Genomic DNA, 22,126 nt, shown 5'->3' on the forward strand with positions numbered 1-22,126 from the left:
ACTACACTACTACTACTACACTACTACTACACTACTACTACTACACTACTACTACACTACTACTACTACACTACTACTACACTACTACTACTACACTACTACTACACTACTACTACTACACTACTACTACACTACTACTACACTACTACTACTACACTACTACTACTACACTACTACTACTACACTACTACTACTACACTACTACTACTACTACACTACTACTACACTACTTACTACTACACTACTACTACTACACTACTACTACTACTACACTACTACTACTACACTACTACTACTACTACACTACTACTACACTACTACTACCACACTACTACTACTACACTACTACTACTACTACACTACTACTACTACACTACTACTACTACTACACTACTACTACTACACTACTACTACTACACTACTACTACTACACTACTACACTACTACTACACTACTACTACTACTGACACTACTACACTACTACACTACTACACTACTACTACTACTGACACTACTACACTACTACTACACTACTACTACACTACTACACTACTACTGACACTACTGACACTACTACTGCGGTTGTTGCTGCAGGTGGAGCGGCTGCTGCGTGACCTGTTGCTGTCGGACGAGCAGCTGCTGCGGGTGGCGCAGCGCCTCGCGTGGGAGATGGAGCGCGGCCTGAGCCGGCAGGGGCACCACGCCGCCACCGTCAAGATGCTGCCCACCTTCGTGCGGTCCACGCCGGACGGCACCGGTACACAGACACACGGCGCAGCAACAGCGACAGCGCTACCAACGCCACCACCAGCAAGAACGCCAACGCTACCGCCACCACCACCACCGCCGCCGCCATTACCGCCACCACCACCACCGCCAATTGCCACCACCACCATTACCACCACCACCATCACCACCACCACCATCACCACCACCACCACCACCATCACCACCACCACTACCATCACCACCATCACCACCACCTCCACCACCATCACCACCACCACCACCATCACCACCACCACCACCACCTCCACCATCACCACCATCACCACCACCACCACCATCACCACCACCACCACCACCATCACCACCACCACTACCATCACCACCATCACCACCACCTCCACCACCATCACCACCACCACCACCATCACCACCACCACCACCTCCACCATCACCACCATCACCATCGCCGCCATCACCACCATCACCACCACCACTGGGCAAATGGGCAGACAGTCGGCCGGCTCCCTCCCTCCCTCTCTCCTCCCTCCCTAACTGATCCACTAACCCCTCTAGGCAACTCGCCAAGACAAACACTCCACTGACCAGTGAGTGAGTGGGTGGGTGAGTGAGTAGGTGAGTGGGTGAGTAGGTGAGTGGGTGAGTGGGTGGGTGGGTGAGTGAGTGAGTGAGTGGGTGGGTGAGTGAGTGGGTGGGTGAGTGAGTGGGTGAGTGGGTGAGTGAGTGGGTGTGTGAGTGGGTGGGTGAGTGAGTAGGTGAGTGGGTGAGTGGGTGGGTGAGTGGGTGGGTGGGTGAGTGAGTGAGTGAGTGGGTGGGTGAGTGAGTGGGTGGGTGGGTGAGTGAGTGGGTGAGTGGGTGAGTGAGTGGGTGTGTGAGTGGGTGAGTGAGTGAGTAGGTGAGTGGGTGAGTGAGTGAGTGAGTGGGTGAGTGAGTGAGTGGGTGGGTGAGTGAGTGGGTGGGTGAGTGAGTGGGTGGGTGAGTGAGTGGGTGAGTCGGTGAGTGGGTGAGTGAGTGGGTGGGTGAGTGGGTGAGTGGGTGTGTGAGTGGGTGAGTGAGTGAGTAGGTGAGTGGGTGAGTGAGTGAGCGGGTGAGTGAGTGGGTGGGTGAGTGAGTGGGTGAGTGGGTGGGTGAGTGGGTGGGTGAGTGAGTGAGTGGGTGGGTGAGTGAGTGAGTTGGTGAGTGGGTGAGTGAGTGGGTGAGTGAGTGGGTGAGTGAGTGGGTGGGTGGGTGGGTGGGTGAGTGAGTGGGTGAGTGAGTGGGTGGGTGAGTGGGTGAGTGAGTGGGTGAGTGAGTGAGTGGGTGAGTGGGTGGGTGAGTGGGTGAGTGAGTGGGTGGGTGAGTGGGTGGGTGGGTGGGTGGGTGAGTGGGTGGGTGAGTGAGTGAGTGAGTGGGTGAGTGAGTGGGTGAGTGAGTGGGTGAGTGGGTGAGTGGGTGAGTGAGTGGGTGAGTGGGTGAGTCGGTGAGTGGGTGAGTGGGTGGGTGAGTGAGTGAGTGGGTGGCTGAGTGAGTGGGTGGGTGGGTGAGTGGGTGGGTGGGTGAGTGGGTGAGTGAGTGGGTGAGTGAGTGAGTGGATGGGTGGGTGGGTGGGTGAGTGGGTGGGTGAGTGGGTGGGTAAGTGGGTGAGTCGGTGAGTGGGTGAGTGGGTGAGTCGGTGAGTCGGTGAGTGGGTGAGTGGGGGAGTGAGTGGGTGAGTGAGTGAGTAGGTGAGTGGGTGAGTGAGTGGGTGGGTGAGTGAGTGAGTGAGTAAGTGAGTGGGTGAGTGAGTGGGTGGGTGGGTGAGTGGGTGAGTGGGTGAGTGAGTGAGTGGGTGAGTGGGTGGGTGAGTGGGGGAGTGAGTGGGTGAGTGAGTGAGTGAGTGGGTGGGTGAGTGAGTGAGTGAGTGAGTGGGTGGGTGAGTGGGTGGGTGAGTGGGTGAGTGGGTGAGTCGGTGAGTGGGTGGGTGAGTGAGTGAGTGGGTGAGTGAGTGAGGCGAGCGAGCGAGCGAGTGAGTGAGTGGGTGAGTGGGTGGGTGGGTGGATGGGTGAGTGAGTGAGTGGGTGAGTGGGTGAGTGAGTGGGTGAGTGAGTGGGTGAGTGGGTGGGTTAGTGGGTGAGTGAGTGAGTGAGTGAGTGGGTGGGTGGGTGAGTGGGTGGGTGGGTGAGTGAGTGAGTGAGTGAGTGGGTGAGTGAGTGAGTGGGTGGGTGAGTGGGTGAGTGGGTGAGTGGGTGGGGGAGTGAGTGGGTGAGTGGGTGAGTGAGTGAGTGGGTGAGTGGGTGAGTGAGTGAGTGAGTGGGTGAGTGAGTGAGTGGGTGGGTGAGTGGGTGAGTGAGTGAGTGAGTGGGTGGGTGAGTGGGTGAGTGAGTGGGTGAGTGAGTGAGTGGGTGAGTGAGTGAGTGAGTGGGTGAGTGAGTGGGTGAGTGAGTGGGTGAGTGAGTGGTGTGGGGGGTGGGTGAGTGGGTGGGTGAGTGGGTGGGTGAGTGGGTGAGTGAGTGAGTGGGTGAGTGAGTGGGTGAGTGAGTGGGTGAGTGGGTGGGTGAGTGGGGGAGTGAGTGGGTGAGTGGGTGAGTGAGTGAGTGAGTGAGTGAGTGAGTGAGTGAGTGGGTGGGTGAGTGGGTGAGTGGGTGAGTGGGTGAGTGGGTGGGGGAGTGAGTGGGTGAGTGAGTGAGTGAGTGAGTGGGTGAGTGGGTGAGTGAGTGAGTGAGTGAGTGGGTGAGGGTGAGTGAGTGAGTGTGTGAGTGAGTGGGTGAGTGAGTGAGTGGGTGAGTGAGTGGGTGAGTTGGTGGGTGAGTGGGTGAGTGAGTGAGTGGGTGGGTGAGTGAGTGGGTGAGTGAGTGAGTGGGTGGGTGAGTGGGTGAGTGAGTGGGTGAGTGGGTGAGTGAGTGGGTGAGTGGGTGAGTGGGTGAGTGAGTGGGTGGGTGAGTGGGTGAGTGGGTGAGTGGGGTGGGGGAGTGAGTGGGTGAGTGAGTGAGTGAGTGGGTGAGTGGGTGAGTGGGTGAGTGGGTGGGGGAGTGAGTGGGTGAGTGGGTGAGTGAGTGAGTGAGTGGGTGAGTGGGTGAGTGAGTGAGTGAGTGGGTGAGTGAGTGAGTGAGTGGGTGAGTGAGTGAGTGAGTGAGTGGGTGAGTGAGTGGGTGAGTTGGTGGGTGAGTGGGTGAGTGAGTGAGTGAGTGAGTGGGTGAGTGAGTGAGTGGGTGAGTGAGTGGGTGAGTTGGTGGGTGAGTGGGTGAGTGAGTGAGTGAGTGAGTGAGTGGGTGGGTGAGTGAGTGGGTGAGTGAGTGAGTGGGTGGGTGAGTGAGTGGGTGGGTGAGTGAGTGGGTGAGTGAGTGAGTGGGTGGGTGAGTGGGTGAGTGAGTGGGTGAGTGGGTGAGTGAGCGAGTGAGTGAGCGAGCGAACATAGTCAAACAAATACCACGTTCTTCCTCTGATCTTCCGCTCCCCCCCCCGTGCCCCCCCTCGTGCCCCCCCCCGTGCCCCCCCCGGTGCCCCCCCCGTGCCCCCCACTGCGTGCCCCCCACTCCGTGCCCCCCTCAGAGAGTGGAGACTTCCTGGCGCTGGATCTGGGCGGCACGAACTTCCGCGTGCTTCGTGTGTCGGCGGTGCCGGAGGGCGGTGAGCGTCGCGTGGAAATGCAGAGCCAAGTCTACCCCATACCCACGCACGCCATGCAGGCCTCGGGACGACAGGTGAGACACTACACTATACACTACACTATACACTACACTATACACTACACTATACACTATACACTACACTATACACTATACACTACACTATACACTACACTATACACTACACTATACACTACACTATACACTACACTATACACTATACACTACACTATACACTATACACTACACTATACACTACACTATACACCAGAGGTGGGACAAAGTCATTGTTATGCAAGTCCAAGTCGAGTCGCAAGTCATCAAATTCATGACTCGAGTCTGACTCGAGTCCAAGTCACATGACTCGAGTCCACACCTCTGCTATACACTACACTATACACTACACTACACTATACACTACACTATACACTACACTATACACTATACACTACACTATACACTACACTATACACTATACACTACACTATACACTACACTATACACTACACTATACACTACACTATACACTACACTATACACTACACTATACACTATACACTACACTATACACTACACTATACACTACACTATACACTACACTACACTATACACTACACTATACACTACACTATACACTACTACACTATACACTACTACACTATACACTACACTATATACTACACTATACACTACACTATACACTACACTATACACTACACTATACACTACTACACTATACACTATATACTACACTATACACTACACTATACACTACACTACACCATACACTACACTATACACTACACTATACACTACACTATACACTATACACTACACTATACACTACACTATACACTACACTATACACTACACTATACACTATACACTACACTATACACTACACTATACACTACACTATACACTACACTACACTATACACTACACTATACACTACACTATACACTACACTATACACTACTACACTATACACTACACTATATACTACACTATACACTACACTATACACTACACTATACACTACACTATACACTACTACACTATACACTACACTATACACTATATACTACACTATACACTACACTATACACTACACTATACACTACACTATACACTACACTATACACTACACTATACACTACACTATATACTACACTATACACTATACTATACACTATACTATACACTACACTATACACTACACTATACACTACACTATACACTACACTATACACTACACTATACACTACACTATACACTACACTATACACTACACTATACACTATACACTACACTATACACTATATACTACACTATACACTACACTATATACTACACTATACACTATACACTACACTATACACTACACTATACACTATATACTACACTATACACTACACTATATACTACTACACTACACACTACACTACACACTACACTATACACTACACTACACACTATACACTACACTATACACTACACTATACACTACACTATACACTACACTACACACTACACTACACACTACACTACACACTATACACTACACTATACACTACACTACACACTACACTACTACACTACACACTACACTACACACTACACTACACACTACACTACTACACTACACTACACACTACACTACTACACTACACACTACACTACACACTACACTACACACTACACTACTACACTACACTACACACTACACTACTACACTACACACTACACTACACACTACACTACACTACACACTACACTACACACTACACTATACACTACACACTACACTACACTACACACTACACTACTACACTACACACTACACACTACACTACACACTACACTACTACACTACACTACACACTACACTACACACTACACTACACACTACACTACACTACACACTACACTACACACTACACACTACACTACACACTACACACTACACTACACACTACACTACTACACTACACACTACACTATACACTACACTACACACTACACTACACACTACACTACACACTACACTATACACTACACTATACACTACACTATACACTACACTATACACTACACTACACACTACACACTACACTACACACTACACTACACACTACACTATACACTACACTACACACTACACTACACACTATACATTACACTACACACTACACACTACACTATACACTACACACTACACTACACACTACACTACACACTACACTACACACTACACTACACACTACACTCTACACTACACACTACACTACACACTACACTACACACTACACTACACACTACACTACACACTACACTATACACTACACTATACACTACACTACACACTACACTACACACTACACTACACACTACACTACACACTACACTATACACTACACTACACACTACACTACACACTACACACTACACTATACACTACACTACACACTACACTACACACTACACTACACACTACACTATACACTACACTATACACTACACTATACACTACACTACACACTACACTACACACTACACACTACACTATACACTACACTATACACTACACTATACACTACACTACACACTACACTGCACACTACACTCACTGTGTGTCTCACCGTGCATCTCTTTGATCACGTGGCTGGCTGCACTACACACTACACACTACACTACACTCTACACTACACACTACACTACACACTACACACTACACTACACACTACACTACACACTACACTATACACTACACTATACACTACACACTACACTACACACTACACTACACACTACACACTACACTACACACTACACTACACACTACACACTACACACTACACTACACTATACACTACACACTACTACACTACACTATACACTACACACTACACTACACACTACACTATACACTACACTACACACTACACTACACACTACACTACACACTACACTACACACTACACTATACACTACACTACACACTACACTACACTACACACTACACTACACACTACACTACACTATACACTACACTCTACACTACACACTACACTACACTATACACTACACTATACACTACACTATACACTACACTACACACTACACTACACACTACACTACACACTACACTACACACTACACTACACACTACACTATACACTACACTACACACTACACTACACACTACACTACACACTACACACTACACTACACACTACACTATACACTACACTACACACTACACTATACACTACACTACACTATACACTACACACTACACTACACACTACACTACACACTACACTATACACTACACTACACACTACACTACACACTACACTACACACTACACTACACACTATACTATACTACACTACACACTACACTACACACTACACTATACACTACACTACACTATACACTACACTACACTATACACTACACACTACTACATTACACTATACACTACACTACACACTACACTACACACTACACTATACACTACACTACACACTACACTATACACTACACTACACTATACACTACACACTACACTATACACTACACTACACACTACACTACACACTACACTATACACTACACTACACACTACACTACACACTACACTACACACTACACTACACTACACACTACACTACACACTACACTACACACTACACTATACACTACACTACACACTACACTACACTATACACTACACACTACACTACACTATACACTACACTCTACACTACACACTACACTACACTATACACTACACTATACACTACACTATACACTACACTATACACTACACTATACACTACACTATACACTACACTATACACTATACACTACACTATACACTACACTATACACTACACTATACACTACACACTATACACTATACACTACACTATACACTACACTATACACTACACTATACACTACACTATACACTACACTATACACTACACACTACACTATACACTATACACTACACTACACACTACACTACACTCACTGTGTGTCTCACTGTGCAGCTCTTTGATCACGTGGCTGGCTGCACTACACACTACACTATACACTACACACTATACACTACACTACACACTACACTACACTACACACTACACTACACACTACACTATACACTACACTATACACTACACACTACACTACACACTACACTACACACTACACACTATACACTACACTACACACTACACTATACACTACACACTACACTACACACTACACTATACACTACACACTATACACTACACTACACACTACACTATACACTACACACTACACTACACACTACACTATACACTACACACTATACACTACACTACACACTACACTATACACTACACTATACACTACACTATACACTACACTATACACTACACACTATACACTACACTACACACTACACTACACACTACACTATACACTACACACTACACTACACACTACACTATACACTACACACTATACACTACACTACACACTACACTATACACTACACACTACACTACACACTACACTATACACTACACACTATACACTACACTACACACTACACTATACACTACACTATACACTACACTATACACTACACACTATACACTACACTACACACTACACTATACACTACACTATACACTACACTATACACTACACTATACACTACACACTATACACTACACTACACACTACACTACACACTACACTATACACTACACACTACACTACACACTACACTATACACTACACACTATACACTACACTACACACTACACTATACACTACACACTACACTACACACTACACTATACACTACACACTACACACTACACTATACACTACACACTATACACTACACACTACACTACACTCACTGTGTGTCTCACTGTGCAGCTCTTTGATCACGTGGCTGGCTGCATGGCCGACTTCCTTGGCGGCCTCCACATGAAGGAGCAGCGGCTGCCGCTGGGGTTCACTTTCTCGTTCCCCTGCCTGCAGAACCGCCTTGATGAGGTGGGCACAACCACAACAACAACCACAACAACCACAACAACAACAACAATCACAACAACAACAACCACAACAACAACAACAACGACGACAAGAACGACAACAACAACAATCACAACAACAACCACAACAACGACAACAACAACAACAACAATCACAACAACAACAACAACCACAACAACGACAACAACGACAATCGCAACAACCACAACAACAATCACAACAACAACAACAATTACAACAACGACAACAACGACAATCGCAACAACAACCACAACAACGACAACAACAACAACCACAACAACAATCACAACGACAAGAACGACAATCGCAACAACCACAACAACAATCACAACAACAATAACACAATAACCACAACAACAACAATCACAACAACAACCACAACAACGACAACAACGACAATTGCAACAACAACAACAACCACAACAACAATCACAACAACAATAACACAATAACCACAACAACAACAATCACAACAACAACCACAACAACGACAACAACGACAATTGCAACAACAACAACAACCACAACAACAATCACAACAACGACAAGAACGACAATCGCAACAACCACAACAACAATCATAACAACAATAACACAATAATCACAGCAACAACGACCACAACAACCACAAAAACAACCACAACAACAACAATCACAACAACAACAACAACAACGACAATCGCAACAACAACAACCACAACCATAACAAAGACACAACAACCACAACAACAGCAACCACAACAACAACCACATCAATCACGACACAACAACCATAACAACGACACAACAACCACAACAACAACAATCACAACAACAACCACAACAACCACAACAACCATAACAACCATAACAACACAACAACAGCAACCACAACACAACAACCACAACAACAATCACAACACAACAACAACACAACAACCACCTCCCTTCCCCCCTCCCCCTCTCCTCACAGCTATTTCTCATTTTGTTAGATGTTGTTGTTGTTGTTGACGTGGTTGTTGACGTGGTTGTTGTTGTTGTTGTTGACGTGGTTGTTGTTGTTGACGTGTCTGCTGTTGTTGTTGTTGTTGACGTGGTTGTTGACGTGGTTGTTGTTGTTGTTGTTGACGTGTCTGCTGCTGTTGTTGTTGTTGACATGTCTGCTGCTGTTGTTGTTGTTGTTGACGTGTCTGCTGCTGTTGTTGTTGTTGACATGTCTGCTGCTGTTGTTGTTGTTGTTGACGTGTCTGCTGCTGTTGTTGTTGACGTGTCTGCTGCTGTTGTTGTTGACGTGTCCGCTGCTGTTGTTGTTGTTGTTGACGTGTCTGCTGCTGTTGTTGTTGACGTGTCTGCTGCTGTTGTTATTGACGTGTCCGCTGCTGTTGTTGTTGTTGTTGACGTGTCTGCTGTTGTTGTTGTTGACGTTGTTGTTGTTGTTGACGTTGTTGTTGTTGTTGACGCGTCTGCAGAGCACGCTGATCAACTGGACCAAGGGCTTCAACGCGAGCGGCGTGGAGGGGAGAGACGTCGTGCAGCTGCTGAGAGAGGCCATCAAGAGACGCGGGGTGAGCGCCTAGTACTAGTAGTAGAGACTCAGGTAGTGTAGTAGAGACTCAGGTAGTGTAGTAGAGACTCAGGTAGTGTAGTAGAGACTCAGGGTGTAGTAGAGACTCAGGGTCTAGTAGAGACTCAGGGTCTAGTAGAGACTCAGGGTCTAGTAGAGACTCAGGGTGTAGTAGAGACTCAGGGTCTAGTAGAGACTCAGGGTCTAGTAGAGACTCAGGGTGTAGTAGAGACTCAGGGTCTAGTAGAGACTCAGGGTGTAGTAGAGACTCAGGGTGTAGTAGAGACTCAGGGTGTAGTAGAGACTCGGGGTGTAGTAGAGACTCAGGGTCTAGTAGAGACTCAGGGTCTAGACTCAGGGTGTAGTAGAGACTCAGGGTGTAGTAGAGACTCAGGGTGTAGTAGAGACTCGGGGTGTAGTAGAAACTCGGGGTCTAGTAGAGACTCGGGGTCTAGTAGAGACTCAGGGTCTAGTAGAGACTCAGGGTCTAGTAGAGACTCAGGGTGTAGTAGAGACTCAGGGTGTAGTAGAGACTCAGGTAGTGTAGTAGAGACTCAGGGTGTAGTAGAGACTCAGGGTGTAGTAGAGACTCAGGGTGTAGTAGAGACTCAGGGTGTAGTAGAGACTCAGGGTGTAGTAGAGACTCAGGGTCTAGTAGAGACTCAGGGTGTAGTAGAGACTCAGGGTGTAGTAGAGACTCAGGGTCTAGTAGAGACTCAGGGTCTAGTAGAGACTCAGGGTCTAGTAGAGACTCAGGGTGTAGTAGAGACTCAGGGTCTAGTAGAGACTCAGGGTCTAGTAGAGACTCAGGTAGTGTAGTAGAGACTCAGGGTCTAGTAGAGACTCAGGGTGTAGTAGAGACTCAGGGTCTAGTAGAGACTCAGGGTGTAGTAGAGACTCAGGGTGTAGTAGAGACTCAGGGTGTAGTAGAGACTCAGGGTGTAGTAGAGACTCAGGGTGTAGTAGAGACTCAGGGTGTAGTAGAGACTCGGGGTCTAGTAGAGACTCAGGGTGTAGTAGAGACTCAGGGTGTAGTAGAGACTCGGGGTGTAGTAGAGACTCGGGGTCTAGTAGAGACTCAGGGTCTAGTAGAGACTCAGGGTCTAGTAGAGACTCAGGGTGTAGTAGAGACTCAGGGTGTAGTAGAGACTCAGGGTCTAGTAGAGACTCAGGTAGTGTACTAGAGACTCAGGTAGTGTAGTAGAGACTCAGGTAGTGTAGTAGTGACTCAGGTAGTGTAGTAGAGACTCAGGGTGTAGTAGAGACTCAGGGTGTAGTAGAGACTCAGGGTGTAGTAGAGACTCAGGGTGTAGTAGAGACTCAGGGTGTAGTAGAGACTCAGGGTCTAGTAGAGACTCAGGGTCTAGTAGAGACTCAGGGTCTAGTAGAGACTCAGGGTGTAGTAGAGACTCAGGGTCTAGTAGAGACTCAGGGTCTAGTAGAGACTCAGGGTCTAGTAGAGACTCAGGGTGTAGTAGAGACTCAGGGTGTAGTAGAGACTCGGGGTCTAGTAGAGACTCAGGGTGTAGTAGAGACTCAGGGTGTAGTAGAGACTCAGGGTGTAGTAAAGACTCAGGGTGTAGTAAAGACTCAGGGTGTAGTAGAGACTCAGGGTGTAGTAGAGACTCAGGGTCTAGTAGAGACTCAGGGTGTAGTAGAGACTCAGGGTCTAGTAGAGACTCAGGGTGTAGTAGAGACTCAGGGTCTAGTAGAGACTCAGGGTCTAGTAGAGACTCAGGGTCTAGTAGAGACTCAGGGTGTAGTAGAGACTCAGGGTGTAGTAGAGACTCGGGGTCTAGTAGAGACTCAGGGTGTAGTAGAGACTCAGGGTGTAGTAGAGACTCAGGGTGTAGTAAAGACTCAGGGTGTAGTAAAGACTCAGGGTGTAGTAGAGACTCAGGGTGTAGTAGAGACTCAGGGTCTAGTAGAGACTCAGGGTGTAGTAGAGACTCAGGTAGTGTAGTAGAGACTCGGGGTCTAGTAGAGACTCAGGGTATAGTAAAGACTCAGGGTCTAGTAGAGACTCAGGGTGTAGTAGAGACTCAGGGTGTAGTAGAGACTCAGGGTCTAGTAGAGACTCAGGGTCTAGTAGAGACTCAGGGTGTAGTAGAGACTCAGGGTGTAGTAGAGACTCAGGGTGTAGTAGAGACTCAGGGTCTAGTAGAGACTCAGGGTGTAGTAGAGACTCAGGGTCTAGTAGAGACTCAGGGTGTAGTAGAGACTCAGGGTCTAGTAGAGACTCAGGGTCTAGTAGAGACTCAGGGTCTAGTAGAGACTCAGGGTGTAGTAGAGACTCAGGGTGTAGTAGAGACTCAGGGTCTAGTAGAGACTCAGGGTCTAGTAGAGACTCAGGGTGTAGTAGAGACTCAGGGTGTAGTAGAGACTCAGGGTCTAGTAGAGACTCAGGTAGTGTAGTAGAGACTCAGGGTGTAGTAGAGACTCAGGGTGTAGTAGAGACTCAGGGTCTAGTAGAGACTCAGGTAGTGTAGTAGAGACTCAGGGTGTAGTAGAGACTCAGGGTGTAGTAGAGACTCGGGGTCTAGTAGAGACTCGGGGTCTAGTAGAGACTCAGGGTGTAGTAGAGACTCGGGGTGTAGTAGAGACTCGGGGTCTAGTAGAGACTCAGGGTGTAGTAGAGACTCAGGGTGTAGTAGAGACTCAGGGTGTAGTAGAGACTCAGGGTCTAGTAAAGACTCAGGGTGTAGTAGAGACTCAGGGTCTAGTAAAGACTCAGGGTGTAGTAGAGACTCAGGGTCTAGTAGAGACTCAGGGTGTAGTAGAGACTCAGGGTGTAGTAGAGACTCAGGGTGTAGTAGAGACTCAGGGTCTAGTAGAGACTCAGGGTCTAGTAGAGACTCAGGGTCTAGTAGAGACTCAGGGTGTAGTAGAGACTCAGGGTCTAGTAGAGACTCAGGGTGTAGTAGAGACTCAGGGTCTAGTAGAGACTCAGGGTCTAGTAGAGACTCAGGGTGTAGTAGAGACTCAGGGTGTAGTAGAGACTCAGGGTGTAGTAGAGACTCAGGTAGTGTAGTAGAGACTCAGGTAGTGTAGTAGAGACTCAGGGTCTAGTAGAGACTCAGGGTGTAGTAGAGACTCAGGGTCTAGTAGAGACTCAGGGTCTAGTAGAGACTCAGGGTGTAGTAGAGACTCAGGGTGTAGTAGAGACTCAGGGTGTAGTAGAGACTCAGGTAGTGTAGTAGAGACTCAGGGTCTAGTAGAGACTCAGGGTGTAGTAGAGACTCAGGGTGTAGTAGAGACTCAGGGTGTAGTAGAGACTCAGGGTCTAGTAGAGACTCAGGGTCTAGTAGAGACTCAGGGTGTAGTAGAGACTCAGGGTGTAGTAGAGACTCAGGTAGTGTAGTAGAGACTCAGGGTCTAGTAGAGACTCAGGGTCTAGTAGAGACTCAGGGTGTAGTAGAGACTCAGGGTGTAGTAGAGACTCAGGGTCTAGTAGAGACTCAGGGTCTAGTAGAGACTCAGGGTGTAGTAGAGACTCAGGGTGTAGTAGAGACTCAGGTAGTGTAGTAGAGACTCAGGGTCTAGTAGAGACTCAGGGTGTAGTAGAGACTCAGGTAGTGTAGTAGAGACTCAGGGTCTAGTAGAGACTCAGGGTCTAGTAGAGACTCAGGGTCTAGTAGAGACTCAGGGTGTAGTAGAGACTCAGGGTGTAGTAGAGACTCAGGGTGTAGTAGAGACTCAGGTAGTGTAGTAGAGACTCAGGGTCTAGTAGAGACTCAGGGTGTAGTAGAGACTCAGGGTGTAGTAGAGACTCAGGGTGTAGTAGAGACTCAGGGTCTAGTAGAGACTCAGGGTCTAGTAGAGACTCAGGGTCTAGTAGAGACTCAGGGTGTAGTAGAGACTCAGGGTGTAGTAGAGACTCAGGTAGTGTAGTAGAGACTCAGGGTCTAGTAGAGACTCAGGGTCTAGTAGAGACTCAGGGTGTAGTAGAGACTCAGGGTGTAGTAGAGACTCAGGGTCTAGTAGAGACTCAGGGTCTAGTAGAGACTCAGGGTGTAGTAGAGACTCAGGGTGTAGTAGAGACTCAGGTAGTGTAGTAGAGACTCAGGGTCTAGTAGAGACTCAGGGTGTAGTAGAGACTCAGGGTGTAGTAGAGACTCAGGGTCTAGTAGAGACTCAGGGTCTAGTAGAGACTCAGGGTCTAGTAGAGACTCAGGGTGTAGTAGAGACTCAGGGTGTAGTAGAGACTCAGGGTCTAGTAGAGACTCAGGGTCTAGTAGAGACTCAGGGTGTAGTAGAGACTCAGGTAGTGTAGTAGAGACTCAGGGTCTAGTAGAGACTCAGGTAGTGTAGTAGAGACTCAGGGTCTAGTAGAGACTCAGGGTGTAGTAGAGACTCAGGGTGTAGTAGAGACTCAGGGTCTAGTAGAGACTCAGGGTCTAGTAGAGACTCAGGGTGTAGTAGAGACTCAGGGTGTAGTAGAGACTCAGGTAGTGTAGTAGAGACTCAGGGTCTAGTAGAGACTCAGGTAGTGTAGTAGAGACTCAGGGTGTAGTAGAGACTCAGGGTCTAGTAGAGACTCAGGGTGTAGTAGAGACTCAGGGTCTAGTAGAGACTCAGGGTGTAGTAGAGACTCAGGGTCTAGTAGAGACTCAGGGTGTAGTAGTGACTCAGGGTGTAGTAGAGACTCAGGGTGTAGTAGAGAGACTCAGGGTGTAGTAGAGACTCAGGGTCTAGTAGAGACTCAGGGTCTAGTAGAGACTCAGGGTGTAGTAGAGACTCAGGGTCTAGTAGAGACTCAGGGTCTAGTAGAGACTCAGGGTCTAGTAGAGACTCAGGGTGTAGTAGAGACTCAGGGTCTAGTAGAGACTCAGGGTGTAGTAGAGACTCAGGGTCTAGTAGAGACTCAGGGTGTAGTAGAGACTCAGGGTGTAGTAGAGACTCAGGGTGTAGTAGAGACTCAGGGTGTAGTAGAGACTCAGGGTGTAGTAGAGACTCAGGGTGTAGTAGAGACTCAGGGTCTAGTAGAGACTCAGGGTGTAGTAGAGACTCAGGGTGTAGTAGAGACTCAGGGTCTAGTAGAGACTCAGGGTCTAGTAGAGACTCAGGGTGTCGTAGAGACTCAGGGTGTCGTAGAGACTCAGGGTGTAGTAGAGACTCAGGGTGTAGTAGAGACTCAGGGTCTAGTAGAGACTCAGGGTCTAGTAGAGACTCAGGGTCTAGTAGAGACTCAGGGTCTAGTAGAGACTCAGGGTCTAGTAGAGACTCAGGGTGTAGTAGAGACTCAGGGTGTCGTAGAGACTCAGGGTGTCGTAGAGACTCAGGGTGTAGTAGAGACTCAGGGTGTAGTAGAGACTCAGGGTCTAGTAGAGACTCAGGGTCTAGTAGAGACTCAGGGTGTAGTAGAGACTCAGGGTGTAGTAGAGACTCGGGGTGTAGTAGAGACTCAGGGTCTAGACTCAGGGTGTAGTAGAGACTCAGGGTCTAGTAGAGACTCAGGGTGTAGTAGAGACTCAGGGTGTAGTAGAGACTCAGGGTGTAGTAGAGACTCAGGGTGTAGTAGAGACTCAGGGTGTAGTAGAGACTCAGGGTGTAGTAGAGACTCGGGGTGTAGTAGAGACTCAGGGTCTAGTAGAGACTCAGGGTCTAGACTCAGGGTCTAGTAGAGACTCAGGGTGTAGTAGAGACTCAGGGTCTAGACTCAGGGTGTAGTAGAGACTCAGGGTGTAGTAGAGACTCAGGGTCTAGTAGAGACTCAGGGTGTAGAGACTCGGGGTGTAGAGGGGTCGCGGTGGTGACCCGTGTCTCTCCCGCGGTCTGCGTACGTCAGGACTATGACGTGGACGTGGTGGCTGTGGTGAACGACACGGTGGGCACCATGATGACGTGCGGCTACGAAGACCCCAACTGCGAGATCGGACTCATCGTGGGTGAGTACTCGCACTCGTCCCTGGGTGACTACTCACAGGGCGAGTACTCGGCCTACACCAGGCCCCGTACCAGGCCTGGGACTAGGCCTACGCCAGGCCTCTCACCAGGCCTGGGACTAGGCCTCACTCCAGGCCTCACACCAGGCAACTCACCAGGCTGCACACAAGGCCTCACTCTAGGCCTCGCACCAGGCCCCGTACCAGGTCTGGGACTAGGCCTCTCACCAGGCCTCACACCAGGCCTGGAACTAGGCCTCACACCAGGCCTGGAACTAGGCCTGACACCAGGCCTGGAACTAGGCCCCACACCAGGCCTCACTCCAGGCCTCTCACCAGGCCTCACACCAGGCCTGGAATTAGGCCTCACTCCAGGCCTGGTACTAGGCCTGACACCAGGCCTGGAACTAGGCCCCACACCAGGCCTGGAACTAGGCCTGACACCAGGCCTGGAACTAGGCCCCACACCAGGCCTCACTCCAGGCCTCTCACCAGGCCTCACACCAGGCCTGGAACTAGGCCTCACTCCAGGCCTCTCACCAGGCCTCACACCAGGCCTGGAACTAGGCCCCACACCAGGCCTGGAACTAGGCCCCACACCAGGCCTCACTCCAGGCCTCTCACCAGGCCTCACACCAGGCCTGGAACTAGGCCTCACTCCAGGCCTCTCACCAGGCCTCACACCAGGCCTGGAACTAGGCCTCACACCAGGCCTGGAACTAGGCCCCACACCAGGCCTCGTACCAGGCCTCACACCAGGCCCCGTACCAGGCCTCACACCAGGCCTCACTCCAGGCCTGGGACTAGGCCTCACACCAGGCAGCTCACCAGGCCTCTCCCTAGGCCTCACACCAGGCCTGGAACTAGGCCAAATCTTGACTCTGAGCCCGAGTCCCAGTCTCATGTCACCGTGTGCGCGGTGATGGTGATGATGTTGATGATGATAATGGTGGTGATGATGATGATGGTGGCGATGTTGATGACGGTGGTGGCGATGTTGATGATAATGTTGGTGGCGATGTTGATGATAATGTTGGTGGCGATGTTGATGATAATGTTGATGGCGATGTTGGTGGCGATGTTGATGATGGCGATCTTGTTGATGATGGCGATCTTGTCGATGATGACGGTGGCGATGTTGGTGATGTTGTTGATGACGTTGACGGCGCCAGGCACGGGCAGCAATGCGTGCTACATGGAGGAGATGAGCAACGTGGAGCTGGTGGAGGGAGATGAGGGCCGCATGTGCATCAACACGGAGTGGGGCGGGTTCGGGGACGATGGAGCTCTGGACGAAATCCGCACGGAGTTCGACCGCGCCGTAGACGCCGGCTCGCTCAACCCGGGGAAACAAACGTACGGCTCCCGGCCCCGGCACTGTGGAGTGGACCCACTCCCCCACCCCCCCCTCCCCCCCCCCAAATACACACACCCGCTTCTCGGTGGTGGTGGTCGGTCGTGGTGGCGGTGGATGTGAAGGTGTTGGCGGTGGTGGTGGAGGTGGAGGTGGTGGTGGTGGTGGTGATGTTGGTGGTGGAGGTGAAGGAGCAGGTGGTGGTGGTGGTGGTGGCGGGTGGCAGTGGTGGTGGTGGTGGAAGTGGTGGTGGTGGTGGTGGCGGTGGTGGTGGTGGTGGTGGAAGTGGTGGTGGTGGAGGAGGTGGTGGTGGTGGTGGAGGTGAAGGAGCAGGTGGTGGTGGTGATGGTGATGAAGGTGGTGGAGGTGGTGGTGGAGGTGGTGGTGGTGGTGATGTTAGTGGTGGAGGTGAAGGAGCAGGTGGTGGTGGTGGTGGTGGCGGCGGTGGTGGTGGTGGTGGTGGTGGAAGTGGTGGTGGTGGAGGAGGTGGTGGTGGTGGTGAAGGTGAAGGAGCAGGTGGTGGTGGTGATGGTGATGGTGGCGGTGGATGTGAAGGTGGTGGAGGTGGAGGTGGTGGTGGTGGTGGAGGTGGTGGTGGTGGTGGCGGTGGTGGAGGAGCAGGTGGTGGTGGTGATGGTGGAGGTGGATGTGAAGGTGTTGGTGGTGGTGGAGATGGAGGAGCAGGTGGTGGTGGTGGTGGTGGTGGTGGAAGTGGCAGTGGAGGTAGTGGATGTGCAGGTGGTGGTGGCGAGCTGGTGATAGTAGTGATGATGATGGTGATGATGATGATGATAGTGATGATAGTGATGATGATGATAGTGATGATAGTGATGATGATGATGATAGTGATGATAGTGATGATGATGATGATAGTGATGATAGTGATGATGATGATGATAGTGATGATAGTGATGATGATGATGATAGTGATGATAGTGATGATGATGATGATAGTGATGATGATGATGATGGTGATGATGATGATAGATGATGATAGTGATGATGATGATGATGATAGTGATGATAGTGATGATGATGATGATAGTGATGATAGTGATGATGATGATGATAGTGATGATAGTGATGATGATGATGATAGTGATGATAGTGATGATGATGATGATAGTGATGATAGTGATGATGATGATGATGATAGTGATGATGATGATGATAGTGATGATAGTGATGATGACGATGATAGTGATGATGATGATAGTGATGATGACAGTGATGATGATGATGATAGTGATGATGATAGTGATGTATCTATCTGTCTCTCTCTGTGTGTATCTCCCCCAGCTTTGAGAAGATGATGAGTGGCATGTACATGGGTGAGCTGGTGGTGATAGTGATGATGATGATGATAGTGATGATGACAGTGATGATGATGATGATGATAGTGATGATGATGATGATGATAGTGATGATGATAGTGATGTATCTATCTGTCTCTCTCTTTGTGTGTATCTCCCCCAGCTTTGAGAAGATGATGAGTGGCATGTACATGGGTGAGCTGGTGGTGATAGTGATGATGATGATGATGATAGTGATGATGACAGTGATGATGATGATGATGATAGTGATGATGACAGTGATGATGATGATGATGATGTATCTATCTGTCTCTCTCTGTGTGTATCTCCCCCAGCTTTGAGAAGATGATGAGTGGCATGTACATGGGTGAGCTGGTGGTGATAGTGATGATGATGATGATGATAGTGATGATGATAGTGATGATGATAGTGATGATGATAGTGATGATGACAGTGATGATGATGATGATGATAGTGATGTATCTATCTGTCTCTCTCTTTGTGTGTATCTCCCCCAGCTTTGAGAAGATGATGAGTGGCATGTACATGGGTGAGCTGGTCCGCCATGCTCTGCTCAAGCTCTCGTCCCTGGGAGTGATCTTCTGTGGCCAGGACGTGACGGATATCCTCACCCCTGGCACCTTCCTCACCAGCTATGTGTCCGACATCGAACGGTGAGCCACGCTCACCCCCACACGCTCACCATCACACGCTCACCATCACACGCTCACCCTCACACGCTCACCCCCACACGCTCACCCTCACACGCTCACCCCCACACGCTCTCACCCACTCGCGCTCACCCCCACACACGCTCACCCCCACGCGCTCACCCCCACACGCTCACCCCCACGCGCTCACCCACTCGCGCTCACCCCCACGCGCTCACCCACTCGCGCTCACCCCCCACACGCTCACCCACTCGCGCTCACCCACTCGCGCTCACCCCCACACGCTCACCCACTCGCTCTCACCCCCACACGCTCACCCCACATCGCGCTCAACCCCACACGCTCATCCCACGCGCTCACCCCCACACGCTCACCCACTCGCGCTCACCCCCACGCTCTCACCCCCACACGCTCTCACCCCCACACGCTCACCATCACACGCTCACCCCCACACGCTCTCACCCCCACGCGCTCACCCCCACACGCTCTCACCCCCCACACGCTCACCCCCCACACGCTCACCCATCACACGCTCACCCCACACACGCGCTCTCACACCCACGCGCTCACCCCCACACGCTCACCCCCACACGCTCACCCCCACACGCTCGCCATCACACGCTCGCCATCACACGCCACCCCACACGCTCACCCCACACACGCTCACCCCCACACGCTCACCCCCACACGCTACCCCCACACGCTCACCCCCACACGCTCACCCCCACACGCTCACCCTCACACGCTCACCCCCCACACGCTCACCCCCACACGCTCACCCCCACACGCCTCACCATCACACACTCACCATCACACACTCACCATCACACGCTCACCCCCACACGCTCACCCTCACACGCTCACCATCACACACGCACCCTCACACGCTCACCATCACACGCTCACCCTCACACGCTCACCCCCACACGCTCACCCCCACACGCTCACCCCCACACGCTCACCATCACACACTCACCATCACACACTCACCATCACACGCTCACCCCCACACGCTCACCCTCACCACGCTCACCATCACACACTCACCCTCACACGCTCACCATCACACGCTCACCCTCACACGCTCAGCCCACACGATCACCCCCACACGCTCACCACACGCTCACCATCACACGCTCACCCCACGCTCCCCCACACGCTCACCCCCACACGCTCACCCCACACGCTCACCATCACACGCTCACCCCACACGCTCACCATCACACACTCACCCCCACACGCTCACCCCCACACGCTCACCCCACACGCTCACCCCCACACGCTCACCATCACACGCTCACCATCACACACTCACCCCCACACGCTCACCCCCACACGCTCACCCCCCACACGCTCACCCCACACGCTCACCATCACACGCTCACCCCCACACGCTCACCCTCACACGCTCACCCCACACGCTCACCATCACACGCTCACCCCCACACGCTCACCATCACACGCTCACCCCCACACGCTCACCCCCACACGCTCACCCCCACACGCTCACCCCACACGCTCACCCCCACACGCTCACCCTCACACGCTCACCATCACACACTCACCTCACAGTCACATCACACGCTCACCACACGCTCACCCCACACGCTCACCATCACACACTCACCCCCACACGCTCACCCCCCACACGCTCACCCCCACACGCTCACCCCCACACGCTCACCATCACACGCTCACCCCCCACACGCTCACCCCTCACACGCTCACCCCCACACGCTCACCATCACACGCTCACCCCCACACGCTCACCATCACACGCTCACCCCACACGCTCACCCCCACACGCTCACCACCACACGCTCACCCCCCCACACGCTCACCCCCCACACGCTCACCCCCACACGCTCACCCCCACACGCTCACCAACTCACACGCTCACCCCCCACACGCCTCACACCCCACACGCTCACCATCACACGC

The 22,126-nt window shown here is 50.7% G+C and overlaps 1 protein-coding gene across 1 annotated transcript; it reads left to right on the forward strand.

The window, feature by feature from the left end:
- Positions 1–571: 571 nt before the first annotated feature.
- LOC144740253 (hexokinase-2-like) lies at positions 572–20,295 on the forward strand. Its single transcript, XM_078623123.1, has 7 exons — positions 572–757; positions 4,255–4,406; positions 9,279–9,398; positions 10,868–10,963; positions 16,751–16,850; positions 18,020–18,203; positions 20,033–20,295. Exons 1-7 carry the CDS (start codon positions 670–672, stop codon positions 20,190–20,192), a joined length of 900 nt encoding a protein of 299 aa, XP_078479249.1. The 5' UTR covers positions 572–669; the 3' UTR covers positions 20,193–20,295.
- Positions 20,296–22,126: the final 1,831 nt, after the last annotated feature.

The sequence above is a fragment of the Lampetra planeri genome, unplaced genomic scaffold (genome assembly GCF_965212315.1).
Source record: "Lampetra planeri unplaced genomic scaffold, kcLamPlan1.2.h2 scaffold_1999, whole genome shotgun sequence".
Lineage (NCBI taxonomy): Eukaryota > Metazoa > Chordata > Hyperoartia > Petromyzontiformes > Petromyzontidae > Lampetra > Lampetra planeri.

Coding starts and splice junctions, on each gene's coding strand:
- LOC144740253 (XM_078623123.1), top strand. CDS start 670: ATGGAGCGCGGCCTGAGCCGGCAGGGGCACCACGCCGCCACCGTCAAG. Junction 758..4,254: donor GTCCACGCCGGACGGCACCG/GTACACAGACAC, acceptor TGCCCCCCTCAG/AGAGTGGAGACTTCCTGGCG. Junction 9,399..10,867: donor TGCAGAACCGCCTTGATGAG/GTGGGCACAACC, acceptor ACGCGTCTGCAG/AGCACGCTGATCAACTGGAC.